Source organism: Pongo abelii, chromosome 13 (assembly GCF_028885655.2).
Source record: "Pongo abelii isolate AG06213 chromosome 13, NHGRI_mPonAbe1-v2.0_pri, whole genome shotgun sequence".
NCBI lineage: Eukaryota > Metazoa > Chordata > Mammalia > Primates > Hominidae > Pongo > Pongo abelii.
In genome coordinates this window covers 61,244,641-61,262,839 of record NC_071998.2, presented here as the reverse complement: position 1 = coordinate 61,262,839, position 18,199 = coordinate 61,244,641, and the positions used below count along the sequence as shown (strand labels likewise).

The 18,199-nt window shown below is 38.8% G+C and overlaps 1 protein-coding gene across 12 annotated transcripts in view; it reads left to right on the top strand.

The window, feature by feature from the left end:
- The window catches only part of TRPM3 (transient receptor potential cation channel subfamily M member 3), a 585,468-nt gene that overhangs the window by 259,831 nt on the left and 307,438 nt on the right, over positions 1-18,199 (top strand). For 11 of the 12 annotated variants that reach the window (XM_024252051.3, XM_024252058.3, XM_024252049.3 and 8 more), the window contains 2 exons: positions 6,868-6,947; positions 8,262-8,466. In XM_024252051.3, coding sequence (XP_024107819.3) covers positions 6,868-6,947; positions 8,262-8,466 — 285 coding nt within the window. Of the gene's footprint in view, positions 1-1,987; positions 2,260-6,867; positions 6,948-8,261; positions 8,467-18,199 lie in introns of those variants that run through there. The other variant, XM_024252062.3, reaches the window with a different exon arrangement.

Here is an 18,199-nt window from a genome sequence, read left to right as displayed (position 1 = left end):
TTATCTACAATCAATTTATTTAGTCTCACAGACCCACTACAGCCTACTAGCTCGGTGTATCTTTCAGGTGTTTCCCTGCCCACCCACTCAGCTCCCCCCTTCTTCCCCCACTTCCCTCCTCTTCTCCCTTTGTTTCTCTAGAAAACTCACCCTCCACATTATAAAACTTTCTTTTCCAAATCTTCCCCACTGATCCCTCTATCTTTTTACTTAATTCTCCTTGCTTTCTCTCTTCCTGAGATACTCATCCGCAATAACCTCCTATTATCATATGGTCAAGCTTCACAGTTGAAAAAAATATTTTCTGACTATACAAAATATAGTTTTCTGAGTATAAACATATGGTTACAGGAGAAAACTTTGGAAAACCTGGAAAAGCAAACAGAATAGAATAAAAATTAGCTACATAGTTACCACCTTAAAAATGTTTCCGACCTATCACCTCTGTATCTATTTAAAATTTATAATTTTTCTGCCCTTACTGTTTTATGGCCTGCTTTTTTCACATAACAACATGAAAATGTTTATGTCTCTGGGTAATGAAGCAGTCTTTTGAAACCTGATTATGATCACCAAATGGCGTGAAACACTGTTTATTTGATTCATCTCCTGTTGATAGACTTCATTTGTTTCCACTTTTTCTGTATTATAAATAACACTGCAGTGAACATCTCTGTGTGCTCACATCTCTGATGATTCCTTTGGAATAAGTGCTTGGGAGTGTTACAGCTGCAGAGAAGCAAGGTTATATATGTCATTAAGGCTGTTACCAAGTGTTATTCTGTAGCCAGCTCCTGAAGACAGGCAAAGGGACTTCCTCCATCATGTGTTTAATGCTAAAACTAAGTCTGATGTTTCATTTGGTTCTTGTTTATCATAATGTTTCCCCAGCTGAAAGTCACTAGGTAGTTTATTGTTTCTTTCTCTGGGGAAACCTTGCAAGGTACAGACTAGAAAATGTAGGAGTTTGAAGAAGATTGATCCTGGAAACAGCAGAGGGCCAAAAAGATGGCTCAGGACCTAATTCAAGTTTGAAATAAGTCATTCGGTTCCCAGTATTATGCTTATTGAGTGTCCACATGACACGTACTAGGCGCATTAACAGAGGATTATGGAAAAATGAAAACCAAAGCCCCATTGCCCTCACAGATTTACCATCTGCAAGAAAAGGGAAGAGTGCCATCTCTTAGCACTTATCTCTGTGTTTGGGAAGAGAAAAGTCCTTTGGAGATGAAGTGCTCATATATTCACTTTTTAAAAAGTATTTTTGCCTTCTTGAAATTTAAGCTCTTTTATCTCCCAGTTTGTTCACTTATCCAGTCAAGAATACTATTATCTGAAATATTCACTCTTGGATGATATATGAAAGAGCCCTTTCTATGTGACTGAATACCAGCTGGAATCTCTCCATTGGGCCACCCCAAATAAACATATCAGGGCATCACAACTTTTTATCTGCATCCATAGGCTACCATGGTCACAGCTCACTTCTTTTTGATAAGGAAGCAGGACTGTAGGTTTCTAATCATACATTTGCAGTTGCTAGAGGGGCAGCAGGATAAGAAGTATGATCAGAGAAGTTTTATTATTGACATTTTAGAAGTTCTCGAAGGTCCCCGACAAACTCCAACTTCATTCTTCTTAGGCCCATGTTCAGGGACCAAAATATTCTACTGAAACATTCAGAGATTTTAGCAGTTTCTCTTTAAAGAAATGCTACCATTCCATTCTTTGGGGATGGTGGAACAATGCCGCTTGTGTGCTCCAACCACTAGGATCATTCATACACTGTTTCTTTAGAAGGATTTGCTTTCCAAAGTTGAACTTTCAGAACTCAGAACACCTTATCACACTTTCACAAGCTTTCTCTCTGAAAATGGAAAAAGAAAAAGGGAGGGAGGGCGGGGGGAGCCTGTTAGGACCTGTGCCAGTTAAATCCGATCTCTCCGGGGATTTGTTTTTCTTCTGGCGTCAGATTAGATGTTCAAATCAAGCAGTGTTCGAGGGCTGGGAGGGAATGTCCATGGGATTCTTAGTGAGGCTAATCCCGAAGCAGCACATTCCAAGGGGCTAATCTGCCCAAGTTCATTGCTTACTTGAAACGTCTCTTGGGGGAAGAGCCGAACAAGTGACTTTTTTTTCCAGTGGGCGGTCATAAGAGCATTATTAACGGAATGACCAGCCCTAGCTGCAGCAAAATGAAAGCAACAGGAGCTGCTCCGGGGACTGCTTTTGCCAGCACCCAGAGTCAGTGCTCAGGTAAAATGATTTCAGCTAACTTTTCTCTTGTTCAACTTCTCAATATTGGATCTGGGGACCTAGAGGAAGACCAAAGATCAACACCCAGGGAGGCGTGGAGGGAAAGGGCAAAATGAACTTATGAATTTAGTACCTTTGGGTTGGGGATGTTTGTTCTGATGAAGACAGGATATACATTTGAAACAAGAGAGGGTGACAATGAGCAGCATTGTGAAACTTTTCTTGTAATTTGTTCCTATAAAGTTAGTGGACTCTTTTTCCTAATCTTGCAAATACTGGTCTGAGTGGTTGTCCTTCTGTTAAGCTGCCCTGCTGAAGAGGAGATTGCAATAGCACTTTCCAAGGCTTTTTGGAAATGGGTTTAATATACCCTGTGTGTGTGTATGTGCTTGTAAATCTTCCTGCCTGGAGAACTTGATTTGATAGCTGGTAGGGAGGACATAGTAAGAAGATTCAAAGTAGTTTGGGGACTAACATTTGTAGCAAAGGCTTTGTGAAAAACATTGAATCCTGCTTAAATGAAATGACTTAATTTTTTAAAGCAATATTTACAGACTTGTTTTCGTTATTTTGATGCTTTATTGACTGTATATTTAACTTTCAAAATTAGTAGTTGCTTTATTCTTTGAGGGTAATCATTATACTTTGTTCAATGTGAGTGTCCTCATTTCTGTTTTGAATATGATGTCTTTTAATTATTAGCCTTTGAAAAACATTTCCCTATTACACATCACACATGACTGATAATGCAGAAAGACAAGAAAGAAAATAGCCAGCCCTTGGCAAACTCAGTCATGGTTATGTGACCATTCTACCTTTAGAAAAGAATATACAGAGATGTTTTCTGCGGGCCATAGAAGCCATCTTTTCTAAGCGTGCATGAGATTTTCCAAAGCATATTTAAAAAGAAAAGATTTTAAGACATGATGTCTGTTAAAGTTTTGTATTAAAGGAGAATTGAAGGGTCAGCTAGAAACACAGCACATCAAAACTATTTCATGCTTTCTAACAATGAGCATAACTATTCTGAGATAACTGAGTTGGATGTTGAAGCAAAATATAAAGCTTCATATAGAGTAGTTCAAAACCTTCAAACAAAGAAAAGGAATTTGTTTAGGAAACAAACCAGGATTAAACGTCAAAATGCCCTCTCCAGTAAAATAAATTTAAAAATCTAATATATGATGTTCACACTAAAGACCTGAATAAAAGCATGATAAAGTGAAGCTCACAATAGTAATTATGCATGATATTTTGTAGAATTCCTAATTCATGTGTTATACCTGCATTCTTTCTATTGTGTATTATACTTTTCTACTCAACGAAAAAATCCAATTTAATCATGAATGATGGGAAGATTTCTTAATGTTCTGTTTCTCTTTTGTTTTCCTCCCAATTTTCTGTGACTTTGCAAGGGAGATGATTAATCTGCTAATAATAAGATATAGAAACGATTCTCAATCTTTTTGCCAACAATGATGTAGCGTTTCACCTTTGAGAAGGTAATTAAGTAGCAAAGCTACACACAAATTAAATTACTTTTTTACTGAAACGCTAACTAGCTGGCAATCCATATGTAGGAATTCTTACCACCCATCATCTGACTAAAACTTCCAGTGCTTTCCAGGCTAACAATGGGATCCATGAGCAAGAGAAATAAGGAAGGTGTCCTTGAAAAGTCTCATCCATTTGTCTTTGCAGCACAGATTCTTAAGTGAGGAGTCTTGTGCTTACATTTCTTTGCTGTATAGCCATTTCTCAGATTCTGGTGTCTTCCTAATGTCCTACCTTCATCCTTTACCCCAAGGAGAAAGGAAGAAGACATAGCAGAGTATTCATTCCTGCGCATGTGGGGACTAGAAGAGGGGAATGATAAGGGGAAAGATGCAGGATGAACTGGTTCCAAGACCTGTCTCTGGGAGCCAACTCTGTCCAAATGCCAGGATACTCTTGGGCATGCTCAGATACTACTGCCCATAACAAGGGTATTTCATATCAATAACATCTAATGTTTTAATGGCAATTTAGCAGAGTGGGTAAGAGTGTGAACTCTGAAGCCAGACTGTTCAAGTTCAAACCCTGGCTTTAGAATGTATTGCTGCATCTCTCTGCCTCAATTTCTTCATTGGAAGAATGGATATAAAAGTAGTACTTTCCTCGCAGAGTCCTTATGGGATCCAGGGAGACAATGCATTAATATATTTAGCACAAGACCAAGCACATGATGCACCCTTACTGAATGTTAGCCATTGTTATTACCTATTGAGCGCCTACTACATGTGCCAGGTGCTTTATCTGAATCGTCTGGATTGATTATCCCAACAACCCTTCAAAGTAGCTGGAATTATCCATGTGACATAGAAGAGGTTCCAAAATGTTAAATAAGCTTCCTATATATCTTGTTAGTGGCCAGCCAGGGCTTGTGGGTTCCTATTATCCCCAGCACAAAGGGAGACCAATTTAGGTTGAGTCTCCTAGAGCAATTTCATAGTCCCCTCATCTGAGCCTTCATCTGAACTTTTAGTACCAGAATCAACCCTGGACAGGTCTCTCTTCTTGGAGCAAAGCATAGTACCCCCAAAATCATGATAACAATGCTGTGTTTCAGGTATTGCTGTTGTCTCCATTTTATAGATGAGGAAAACTGAGGATCAAAGAAATCATGTAACTTTCTCCAGGTCACAGAGTCCCACTCACACCACTTTTTCTAAATGCAGACCTCATGCTCTACCCATGGTCAAGCTTGTCCCACTTTTTCTCGGGGAGTATTGGTCAGCACTCTAAAATTCCCAGATGCTCCCCCACAAAAGAGCCTTCTGAATGTTGGCCAAAGTTGAACACAAAAAGAGAAGGAAAGTAAATTCTCCTTTTTCTGCTCTCTAAAGCGTAGGAAAAGTTGGTTTCAAATGTCCAGTGAAGAACATTTTACCCTCTTTCTGCCAAGAGATATTATCAATGAAAGTATTCAGTGTCTAGAGAAAAATCATGGCCTATGAATAGTTTAGCGAACAGGCTTTTTACAAAGAAAAAGACTGGCTGTCTATGCTGCTAAGCTCATTTTTGTTACAAAGAGGTAGCCACTAGCCTTTTCTACTTGTTTGAAAAGAAAAATATTTGAGACTAGACATTGGGAATTTTTCTTGTTTAGCTGAAAGGCAAAACTGCAAATGTTACCTTTGTGGTGTGAGAATTCAGAGGCCCACCTGGACCTCAGGGTCTCTGAGGCAGGGTGGGTGCTCCTTTTCATGTGGACAATGCATGAACACCCAGAAATGATTCCATCTGATATTGCCCATTACTGAAACAGGATGCAGTTTCTTTGTGCCCCTCAACCATGGCTCATGTTGCTTCTTGTAAAATGTGCACTGTCATGAGTATTAGGCAATTACTGCCTTCGGTGCCACATGCTTGCCTAAACCTCCCTTGTGAGAGAGGAGGGAGGTGCAAGACTGAAGTACTGAGGACCAACCAGAATTTAGCACAGCTGATAGACATCTGAGTCATTGGCAGAGTCAAGATTAATTATGGTTCAACACATGGGGGCTTATAACAGTTAACGCCATCGAGACAGGTCAAATCAACAGTTCAGTTGTGCTTTAGCCCTGTATATAAGAGTATGAATTTAGTACTGATGCTGCATTAGAGAGAAGATGATGCCATGTAGAAATAACATTAAATGTTGCTCTAGCAGCTTCCATCTTAAAGGCTTAGAGAAGGAATCTTCTGAGCAGCTCATTGAATTTCATGGAAGACTCTACTGCTATTGCAAATGCTGGTAAAGAAAACCATGAAGGGATGCAGGATGGACAACTGCTTTGGAACAGAGATTGTACAGTTTTCCGGGACATCCTTTGTCCATGTGGGAACCCAATCTCAGTGGCAGGACTTCTGGGTGGATGGACCCAACAGTGCCCATTCTAAGAAGCTGCATATGCTCTGCTGAAGGGCATGTGGGGTGCACAAGAAAAAATGTGCTATCTTACTTTTTTCCAAAGGCATTACCTGTAAAATTTTGGACTATGATAAAAACATTTATCTTCCTCATGCTTTTATTTCCCTCCCCCCAACCTCCCTGTACTTAGCACTGTTAATTAGAAAAAAGCATAGTGGTACATTAGGGCTTTTGAGTTATGCAATTCTCCTGCCATTTTTCTTTCCTTCTACAAGGAAAATCTAATGGAAGTGTCAGCTGTGAAAACCTTATGCTTATCTAGATGCATTTCTTCCCACTACTGAATACTTGTTTTCTATAAGGTTACAAACATGCTATTCTATCCCTCCAAATTTATTTTCTCTGCAAATAGCATTGTCTTTCTGTTCTGAATTTGTACATGATTCCATCACTAACTTTTTTTATTATGGTCAGTTCCTTTAATTCTCAATATTGTGATGTTAAATAATCTAATCAGCAGGTATGGGGAGTGATTAATTTTGTTATATTTAGTGTTTATGTGTGAAATAACCACAATTTCAATTCAATTTGTGATATACTAGTCTCTTATATGATTATGAAATTTTGCTTTCTAGTTAAAAATATTTCACTTGTATGTTCACCTTTCTTTCTTTCCTTTTTTTTTTTTTTGTTTTTGTTTTTGTTTTCTTTTTCAGGCTCAGAAATCCTGGATAGAAAGAGCATTTTATAAAAGAGAATGTGTCCACATCATACCCAGCACCAAAGACCCCCATAGGTAATCTTGCCGTCTATAATGTTGAGAACATGAAGTAGTAATTATACAAAAAACCTGCAAGAGTAATCATGACCTGTTGCAAGGGAAACACTGTCAAATTAAATATCTTTTATATTGTTTCTGGACATCTTTGAAGCAATCTTATTTATACATGTATATAATATGTCATGCCTACAATTCATACTCTAAGAGTCTATAAAGAAAAACATATATACCATTGTGGAAGGAATTAATCACTGTATGTAACAGTGGATTATGTTTTTTGTTATGGTTATTGGTTTTTCCTTTTAAGTACCTCCTCTAAATCCTTAGTTTGTACCAGCGTTCTGCAATAGGAAAAAAAAAAAAAGACACTTAAATAAAAGACTCCTAGCAGATTCCTAACTAAACTGTACACCTTCAGATTCCCATTTAAGCACTTTGTTAGCACCCTGCTTACCTTCCTTAGGATCAACAATATATAAGATAAGAAGCATTTGGGATAAAGTAGCATATACATGTCTGAAATGCCTTTATGAATGGGCAATTTAACAAATCGGTTTAAAATATAGACTACAGAGTCTTAGAGACTATCTGTGTAACCTTGCACAAATTACCTAACCTTCAAAGCTACAATATTTCATCTAAACAATGGATGCTAAATTGTTAGTTTTTAATAAATGGCAGCTACGTATTGTAACTTATTACTAATAGTCATAAAGGTAGTAACAGTAATGTATGAAGGACATTTTCATGATAGAGCAAAGTTTAAGTTTTCAAATATCTCATGAATATTTTTCATTGTTTCATCAAGAACACTTAAGCCTGCAGATTTTTATTCTCAGAATTGGATATTTGACAGCAAATGTCACTTGGGAAGAGACAAGTTCAGTTGTGACTCACATATAAGTGAGATTCCTCATTTAAATGTGCATGTTAAACTTCTCCCCCTCAAAGCTCTTCAGAGACCTTCATTCTTTGATAGATTTGATAGATGGGCTGAGTGAGAAGTAGAGAAATCCAGAGAAGTTTTGTTTGCAGATGTCCAATCCTGAACAAAATGCCAGGTACAAAAGAGGTGGACGGAGAAGGGCAGGAGACATATTACAGCTTATACAGCTAAAGGAAAATGGGTAGAGGGGAGAAAAGAAAAGATATGTGTATCACGGAAAGCCTGAGTTTACCCATGCCTGATATAGCCACATGGTAGAATTCTTCCTGAGAATTGACGGACAGGTGTCGGCACAGACTGTAGATTTCTCCAGCTGGTTGCCTTAAGTGTGTATCCCAATAGTGACTAATACCAGGGGTTCACTTTAACCTCTTCTGTTGTAGGTGTTGCTGTGGGCGTCTGATAGGCCAGCATGTTGGCCTCACCCCCAGTATCTCTGTGCTTCAGAATGAGAAAAATGAAAGTCGCCTCTCCCGAAATGACATCCAGTCCGAAAAGTGGTCCATCAGCAAACACACTCAACTCAGCCCTACGGATGCTTTTGGGACCATTGAGTTCCAAGGAGGCGGCCATTCCAACAAAGCCATGGTAATCAGAAAGCCATTCAGTTGCTCCCAAATGCTATCTCAAGTCTGAAGTCCTGCAAAGGGGTGGTTAAGAGCATGAAATGTAGTCTTTGGGCCTAATCTCCACTCTGCCACTGTCTGATGAGGTGACCTGCTCTGAGTCCCCTGCCCCTGTGGGTCTCAACCCTTCTTCTATAAAACGGGGAAAAAAAAACTTTCCTCCTGGGATTTTTAAAGTAATTAGTGACTTTTAAATAATTACAGACACAGTGACTCTTATTATTAATCATTTTAAAATAGCTTTCTATAGTTATTCACTGTTTATTATGTCATTTTCTGGGTCTCATCCATTAAGACATATTTTTCTAACTCCTTTTTTTACCCCTTTGGTGAGAATGTGTTGCCTTTAGACTTCTGTTTTATTTTGTTGGTAACTAGCATTTCTCTTAATTCAAAGTAGAAATGATTAACTCCACCTATTTCTTTCCTTGTTCTAAGAGAAATATTGCCATTGAAATTAAGTGCTTTTTCTCCAAGCATCTGTACTCAATAATGTTCTCATTAGAAGATTCCACATAAAAAGCATTTTTTGAGTTGGAGAGACTTTAGGAAATATGCAAATGTTACTTCTAAGAGTTGTTGCTTTTAAATTTCACCTTTCATCATGGGCCACTTCCTAGTTAGCTGACAGAATTTGTCTAGCATGTGTTATGAAAATTCTAGATGCTATTGTCCAACAAGCTTGCTTCTAACTGTTATAAGAGAGAAAACTAGCTGAGGGTGGAGCAGGAGATGGCTGTTCTTAGGTGTGTCATGGAGTTTTTTGAGTCTGGAGAAGAAATTTTGCTTAAAGAAGCATACTACAGACCACAAGGGAAGTCACCTCACATGAATGGCAGTCTAAAACTGTGCAATAAAGCCACCTCTTTCTTCTCTTTTCTTACCTCTCCCTTCCCTGTCTCTCTCCTCTTCCCCTTTCCCTGTCCCCCACCCCCGCCACTGCAGTAATTTCTTTACCAAGAATGGCTGACTCAGCTATTTTAACACTTCTTTTCTATGAAATATAATTCTGAGCTGTATATATATTAAATTGAAACCATTGCTGAACGATATTTTAGAAAGAAAAATGTGCTATTTGCAACCTCCAGCAAGGCTTGGGAAAACAAAGAATGAGTTAATTAGTCTTGGCCTATGCAAAACTAAGGGAAATGGAAATCTGTCAACTTCCTTACTCACTTAAGAGATGCATTTGCCCACACAAGATTATTAACTGTCCCCAATTTAGTACAGTCACTGTTCACAGTACGGGATTGACCCACATACAATGTAGATTCTCTGAAACCACGTGTTAAAAGTCATGCAAGTTGTCCCTGTAAGAAAAGTGCTGTAAATGAGGATGTGGCTCGCTGGGCAATAATCATTGTAGAGTGGTACACCCAGTGCCTTCACAGGATGCTTGAATACTGCCTGCCAGCCTCATGTCATTAGCCCAGTAGGCATATGATAAGCCTCTGGTCATCATTTCCACTGTTAAGAGTTAGTGTCAGATATGGAGCACGAATAGGCTTGTAAGTGAGAGCATCCCTCAAAGTTGTCACCTTAGGAGACTCTGATGACCATGATGCTGCCATTGTCCAAATGTGCACTCATCTGTCTTTTGGGGAGTGATTCCCGACAATTTGTAGATTACAAGAGAAAAGCAGTCTGTATTTTCATCAAATGATAGTTTTAATGGAAAATGAATCAGAAGTACCTGAAATTCATAAAACCTAGAGCTTAGTCACAAGTAACTTCTACTATTTTTTACAAGTCCAGTCTATTCTACGAAGATAAAGTTTTCTACCATTAAAAAATATCTTTTAAAAATGGAGTGTTAGTAGTGAAGTATTAGTATTAGGAGGTTAGAAGCGAAGAATGTAGATTGTGGATTTAGATAATACAAGTTTAACCCAGAACCATCATATAATGCTATGACATGGAGAAAATTACTTAAATTTTCTGAGCCTCAGTAATTGTATTCTGTTGTATAAATGATTAGTATTACTGTCATAAGCATTAAATGGGATGACTTATGTAAAGCATTTGGCACAGTGCTGAGCACACAATAGATATAAAATTAATCTAGCTGCTATTAATATTATTAATACTATCATCACTATTATTTGCTTCAGTCTCTGAAATAAATTGCAAAAACATTTTGACTAAATACTTTGAAAGACACTCATTTGGATGCACATATCTTATATATTATTTTAGAAAGCCAAATTACACTTTTTCAGTTAATGTTTTAAAATTATTCCAGAAGTTCTCACCCTTTAGCCTGCTGGTTGACCACAGCATCTGAAGGCACACTGCATTTTATTTACAGCCTGACTGTCATTAATGGGCTATGAGACAGTTTACTTAGCTTCCTACTGCCTCAGTTTCCTCACTTGTAAAATGAGGATAGTAATTCCTCCTTCATATGGCTGTCTCTAGAATTAAATGAGTCAATTCATGTTAAGCACTTAGAATCTTGTCTCGTGTTAAAGTTGAGCAACTATTTGCTATTGGTATTCTTCCTACAAAGAGCTAACTTACTGTACCGGAAAGAGAGGCTTTGCGATTAAGATGCATGATCTTGAAGTCAGACAGAACTGGATCTCAGCCTTCACTCTCTCACTGTTTAACTAGAAAGTCTTGATTAAACCATTTAACTTAGCTGAGCCTCAAGTTTTCTTATCTATAAAGCAGGCATAGTTGCCTTATTTGATGTTTATGAAGATTAGAGAGAAAATTAAAAGTACCTGGTATACAGCTAGTGCTCAAGATGTTTATGAAAATAATAGCTACTTATAAAAGTAACAAAGACAGAGTAGTGAAACAGCTTCCTTTACTTCCCAGGAGTCCAAAGATGTGTTAGAATATTTCCATAGGGGTGCCAGGCTGCATAAGTCCGCAATCAACTCTGTTCCAGTGAATGGCATTGGTGACAGGCACTGGCAGGAGGGTGGGTCCAGGACACCAGCCCAACACTGACAGAGATCTGTGGTCTGTGGATCACCACATCACATACTTAGATTTCCACTTTCAGTCAACCTCCTGTATCCACTCACTCCGGCAAAACAGTAAGTGAGACACTGTTACACCTCAACAATTGAACAGCTGCCATGGGTGTGCTATTACGGGGGACAAAACCAAGATCCCTTCTCAGTATATGACTTTCCTTTTTGTGATTATTTTTTCTTTTCCTGGAAAATTGTAATGCATTTGGCAGACCCTAAGGACTCTGGAGACTGAGACTCCAAACGAGTTTATTAAAATGTGTGTCCTTCATAGTATTAAAATACTTGTGCAATTAAATAGTATTAAAATACTTGTGCAATTGCTTTCAGAATCTATAGCAAGTAATGATAACCACAATAATAATAGCAACTAAAATTTATGGAACATCTACATCCCTGGTACTGTGCCAAATACTTAACTATGATACCTTGTTTTATGTTTATAACAGTAGTATTGTTATTCCTACATGACAGAGTAACCTACTGCAGCCCTTAATAGTTAACTAGTTAACTAATATCGCAGAGCAAATATATACTGTATGTATATTACAGTATTTCACAGTGGAAAGAAAGACTCGAAGAAGCAGATAGATCTTCCACTGTGCTCCACGGAGGGGACACATATAGACACTGATTTGACAGCCCTCCTGAGGCCCCACATGGCTCTATGGAACTCAGAGTTGTCTGTTGGTGATCAGGTTAGACAAGGTCAGCTATATACTTTGTGGAACGCAGTACAAAATGAAAATGTAGGGTCCTTGCAGGGACAGAGAAATCAATCCTCCCTTCCGATGGCTGGCAGCCCCAACTCTCAGTGGATGGGTGACCCCTGCCATGGGATTGCCACATTTACACTGGGACATGGCTGGTATCTAAGGCAGGTGAACTTCTGCCAAGTCATCCATGAAACACAGCATGGTTTTGCCAGCCCAAGACAGAGAAGGCTGCTCCCTTTTCATTACCCTGAAATGCTGCGAGGCACATACCCACCCCTGACCTTCCCCATCCTGGAGAGGCAGCAAGGAGGTAGGACCAGGGACCACCTGTGAACTGAAGCTTCAACACTCCACTGTCCCATTGGACTTCATTTGCTAAACACAAATTCAAGGATAAAATTATTAAGAATTTTAAGATAGCAAGTGTACAGCAATGGACCCTAAGCACTGGCCTTCTGAATAGTGTGACTATATTGGTCCCACGCCCACAAAGCTGGCTCTGAGGCTAGGTCTCGGAGGTTATGGCTGCCCTAGATGGCCTCAGAGCTGTCCCTACGAGAGTAAACCTTTCTTTCTTTCTGAGTCTAATCAGCCAAATGAGAACCAATTTACCTTCTTATTACTACCGAATAGTTAACAAGTGGAAGTTCCAGCTCTTCATCCAGACATAAATAAGCATTTTGTCCACTTTGAAAACTTGTCCTTCAATTATTCTGCTTCTTCTGTCTAGACAAAGGGGTGGAGTTGTCCACAGGTCGGAGGTCTCATTTTATCTGGCAGGATAATTGTTTTGTGCCAACCTGTTCCTTCTTTACCTCTTATCCTCTCAAAAAAACTGGCACACAGTTTGTAGAAAGGGAAAATCAGCAACAACCATCTGTTAAAGAGTGCCAGTCTTTGCATGGGGAAGGCATGGTTAATTTTTCACTAAGATTTAATCAGATTGGCCAACTGATTTAATATGCCTTCAGTCCCCTGCCTCTAACAAGAATACTTGAAAGTTGAAATTATTTTTCACAAAGTGGTCAAAAAACTCTAGAGGAAGATTGATTTTTACTAACTTTTGAAGCCAAGTTGAAGCCCTTGTGTTGCCAATGTGGTCTGGACATAATATGAGACACTGTGCAGTAGTCTGGGTAGAGGATAAAGTTGGAGAAAAAGAGAATCATAATCATTATTACAATGTTGCAGGCCATGGGAGCCACATCTCTGCTCAGGAGCACTCTGTGTGTCTGTTTTATCATGCAGGCAGTACAGCAATGTGTCACAGAGCTTAAGCCACCAAGGACACTTGAGAGATTGGGTGCAGCGATTCACAACTTGCAAACTTCTGAGACAAGAACACTGATACCTATGTCCAAGGTTTACTTCCAAAAGAGTCTCATTCATTGGTCTGGCATAGACCCTGGGCATCCAGAGTTTTTAAAAAATTACTCAGGTTGTTCTACTGTTCAGTCCGGCTTAAAAAACACTGACTAATCTGAGCCTAGAGAAGTTAAATTATTTTTCCAAAGTTACACAGTTATTTAACAACATAGTTCTTGAACCCAGCCTCCTCAGGACTCCTGTCAGTTCTGTTTCTTCTCTGTTGTATACACCTAGCACAGGCTATATTAGATGTTTTGTTGGGAAATATATATGTGGGTAATTGAAAGGAAGCTAATTATTATGTTTCTAGCTATTGATAAGGAAACATCAATTTAGAATTATAAAGTCACTATTGTTTAATGAGGTTGATGAAACTCAAAAGCTGTGAGCAGGAAGGGGTCTTCATAAACTTACATCCTAAGTTCACAGAACCATTTTCTGTGCCTTTTCGAGTACTTTGTAGTGTTCAGTCCTCCATTCCCAGGCTTGACAAGCCCCCATAAAATCACAGTGGAACCAGCACTTGACAGAGAAAAATTGTGACACAGGAAGAAGACGTTCAAAGCTGACAGAACTGAAGGATTCTGACTTCCTGTTAAGTACCAAGCCACATCCTACCAAACTGCAAGCCCCAGAAAGCTATTCCCGAACAACCAGAAGACCCTGCAGTTCACTCAGATGCCCCATAAAGGTCAAAACATAGAGCCAAAGGGAGAAGATAATAAGAGGCAAAAGCTCTGGTTTAGGCATTATTTTACTGAAATGGAATCCAGGTAACTTTCTAGGACCCTTTACAGAGCCACAAGAAGATGGACCCATCAGCCAACATAGTATCATTTCTCAAAGACTCTTCTACATCTGGGGCTCATGCCTTACATTATTTAGGAAAGGAAGCAGTGTTGGACTTGATTACAGACAGAATCTTATTTTCTTACTAATCGTCTCTTCCAATTAATGCTGAGCTGACTTGTGGGCCAGGTAAATAAGTGTAACCTAATTAAGGACTTGTATTTAAACCTCTCAAGTCACCCACATAATTCTCTTTAGGTTTTCCCTTGCTATTTACGCTCCCTATTAAATTAGGTTGAGCCCCTTATTATAATCTTCGTATGATTTAGATAATTATTTCTAGCCCTCATTTTCACACTTAAAGCTGTAACTATAGAGCCTGCCAGAGGATGAAAGCCTTATTCTCTGGGCGTTGTGGGTGTGAGGTGAAAGGGAATGTGGGGATTTAAGGGGGAGATAACAGTCAGGGGGAGGCTGTCGGCAGCATGACATCTACAAGCTTATGCTCTTAATATCCTTTAGGATTGAATTTGAGATTTTAAAAATTGTCTATCTTTGCAATATGCAAATTTTATCTGGGAATCATCACTGATTGGCACACACCAAGTAGGAAATTAAATGAGTCCCCCTTCGCAAAACAAAATAGCTAATCAATAGGCTGTGGCTAACCAAGCAGCATTACATACACGGTAGGGTTTTGAGAGGTTTTGTAATTGTTCCATTGATTTTCAGTTTCTACCTTGTAATCTCAAGACCAGTGAACTGGCAGTACCTTTGGAAGGTTTTTCTGAAACTGAGAATAAAACTAGAATTTTTCAGTTATATTTCTGATCCTAATCATAGATCTATAGAGAAGGAAGAACCAATTCTCATCCAAGAAACCATCCTACTTTGCATCTGGAAAACGTTATGCTAAATAATTCTGGCAGAAAAGTCGTACACTACCTCCCATGACTAGTTCATATGCTTACTGGAGTTTTATATTATTTCTAAACCTTGAGTTGTGGCTTGTCAGCATCCATCCCCTGTAAGCACCTGGTATCTCACATTGAGACATTGCAAAAACAATATGGAATAAATTACAATAACACCTCCAATTCCAGAGTTTAGTGGGTCATCAAACTAGGGATTTGATGACAGTTAATGTGATTCTAAATATTTTCTAAGGATATTTTTTATCTATTAAACCATCATAAGCATTAAACTCTTGCTGCAAAGCACAAGGCCCCATGGACTTGGAAAGCTGTTATTAGCAAAATTGCCTTAGCAGTCTCAAGCGACACATTCTGTTCAGCCACAGCTTTAATTACAAGTGCCCATTTTAAAGGTACCTACAAAGAGTTAGGAAATGAAATGGTGCTTGTTACATTTCTCAAACAGAAAGGAAAATGGGGCAGATTTTCCACTAGAGGCTTGGAAGAAAGGCATTAAAAATATTGTTAGAATAGATTTAGCAATGATAGTTCCATTTTTCAGAACACTACGTAACAAAAACCAGGTGATCACTTCCAAGAATTAAAGATGGCCTTACAGTAGGAGGTGCACCTGTCATTTAATATTTCCAAGAGAGTAGCCAGATTCATTGTTCTGCAGTTCCTTTACATTTTCATTGAAACAGCTGGGCAAATTTACTTGGGTTAAAATTTAGCCCTAAAGAGGTGACTGATGAATTTTCAAAGGCAGATTGCTCTGCCAAAACTCAAATTGAGAATGCCAAAGGAAGATTGTTATTATTTTTTCTTAATGAAACAGCCCGTCTGTTCTATGCAGTGTGGCTGCTGCCCCACCCACCAACCAGCCTTTGCCTACTGTGGGTTTGATGAAGGGGAAAGGACTGTCTTGTTTGTGACGCCAAATCAGTGCAGAGTGAAGCCATGATAAAGTTGAGTTCTGCTTTGATAGGCAATTAGTAACATTTCTAATCATGAAGCAGTCAGAGTGGCTTTAGTAAAAAATGCAATAAGTCACCTGCTAAGCAAAAAGACCTTTAGCACCAGGCAGAGCAAAAACTTGAGAGTTTTAGTTACTGAAGCCCTCTGCCATTTGAATGAAAGAAAATCTCTAGTTTTCTATTTATAGTCTCACAGAATGTCATGTCTAAATTTGTTGTTTGGAACTCAAAATACATTTTCTCATGAAAATCATGCTGATGTACTGGCCTCCAAGGTAACTAAGAATAGATCAAAAAGTACAATTTCAACTAGAACTAGCCTCTAGTTCATACAGAACATTCTTGAGATGTTATTCTGATTGTCATTAGCACATCACAGGGCCTTCCTGCTGCCAGGCAGTGATGCTAATGACAGAAAGAGAAGAGATACATAATTCCAGCCATGAGTAACTTATTTGAGCCCAGTTTATCTCTCGAAATGATAAATTGGGGAACTAAAGGCCATGGATAAAGAAAGGATTGGGTAGCCCAAACAGGTGCTTTTAGAAAGATAAACATCTGCACCAGTCACTCCCCAGATAACTCCGAGGTGAAAAACAAAAAGTTATTTTGAAAGGCATACTAAAGAGCTAAAGACAAGTTACTTGGACCTGTTATACCCAGAAGTCATATATAAAGTGAAAGTGACTTTCATTCAATTTGCATTTATTGGTTTTTCCGCCATACCTGGTATGTGCCACAATTTAATCCACACAGTGTCCTGTGAGGTCGTCAGGATCACCCCTGTTTAACAACAGAGGATGCTCAAATTGCCAAAGGACTTGCAATGCCACTATCTGACACTCAAGTGTCATGCTACTTATGTCTGAAAAATCTCTAAATGGGAGCACCACATCAGAGTAATGCTCAGGGGACAAAACTGAGCATGCTCATTAGGAAGACTTCTTGTTATTTGTAAGGTGAGCCCTTTGCAATTAATAGACTCACAAGTGACAGTCAAAATTGCTGATCTTGACAACCAAAATAGCTCCTAATTTCAAATCATATTGACTACTTAATAGGAATTGATTAATTGCTCTGGGCACGTCCATTTATGAGCGTGGAGCTGCTGACTCGGCACATGAGTGAACTGCTGTGTTGAAGCACCTGGAGAGCTTACAAAAGGAACTGATGTTTATGAGCAGAGGAATATCATTTGAAAATGAAAATCCTCAGATAATCTCAAAGTGTTTTATCCCTTGGTTTTAATTATCCTCTTATCTACAAAACCATGTACCTGTGTTGCTAAATGGTGACAACCGAAAATGAAAAAAGTAGCAAATTAATTCACTTATATGCTTTATTTATATCTTGCCTTTTATTCTTCAAGAGAAGGACACAATAAGTCACAAATAACGGGCAACATCCAAGGGCCAGAGCCACCCGTTGTTTGTGCTACTTGCATGATTCTAGATAATTAGGTGTGTTCTACAGTTAACCAAATGTTCCTTTGTGTAAGAATTAGTACTGGTCAAAAGAGGTTAGTTAATTGAGGATACTTTGAGTAGCTTGTCAATTGCTGCATTTTCTTATTTATTGTGGCCTTACTAATTCTTCCAGTACTTCCTAAATCTTCCTTTGGATTTCCATGTAAAATACTGAGAGCTCTTTCTTTGACCAAATAAAAAACACAAAACACATCATTTGGGATATTTGGTCTGGGGAAAAGTTATCATTCTTGCTGCTCATGTGGTACCTGGGGAGCTGGTTAGAAATGCAGAGGCCCAAGCCCTACCCCAGATGTATTGAATCAGAGCCTATATTTTTGACAAGGTCCCCAGGTAAGTTCTGTGCACATTAAAATTAGAGAAGCACAGCCCCCTCTAGAGCCGCCAGTGTTAACAGTAGCTTCAATAATGAATTAAAGGATTGTTGAATAACTAGCGCTGATATTCCAGTCACTCACCT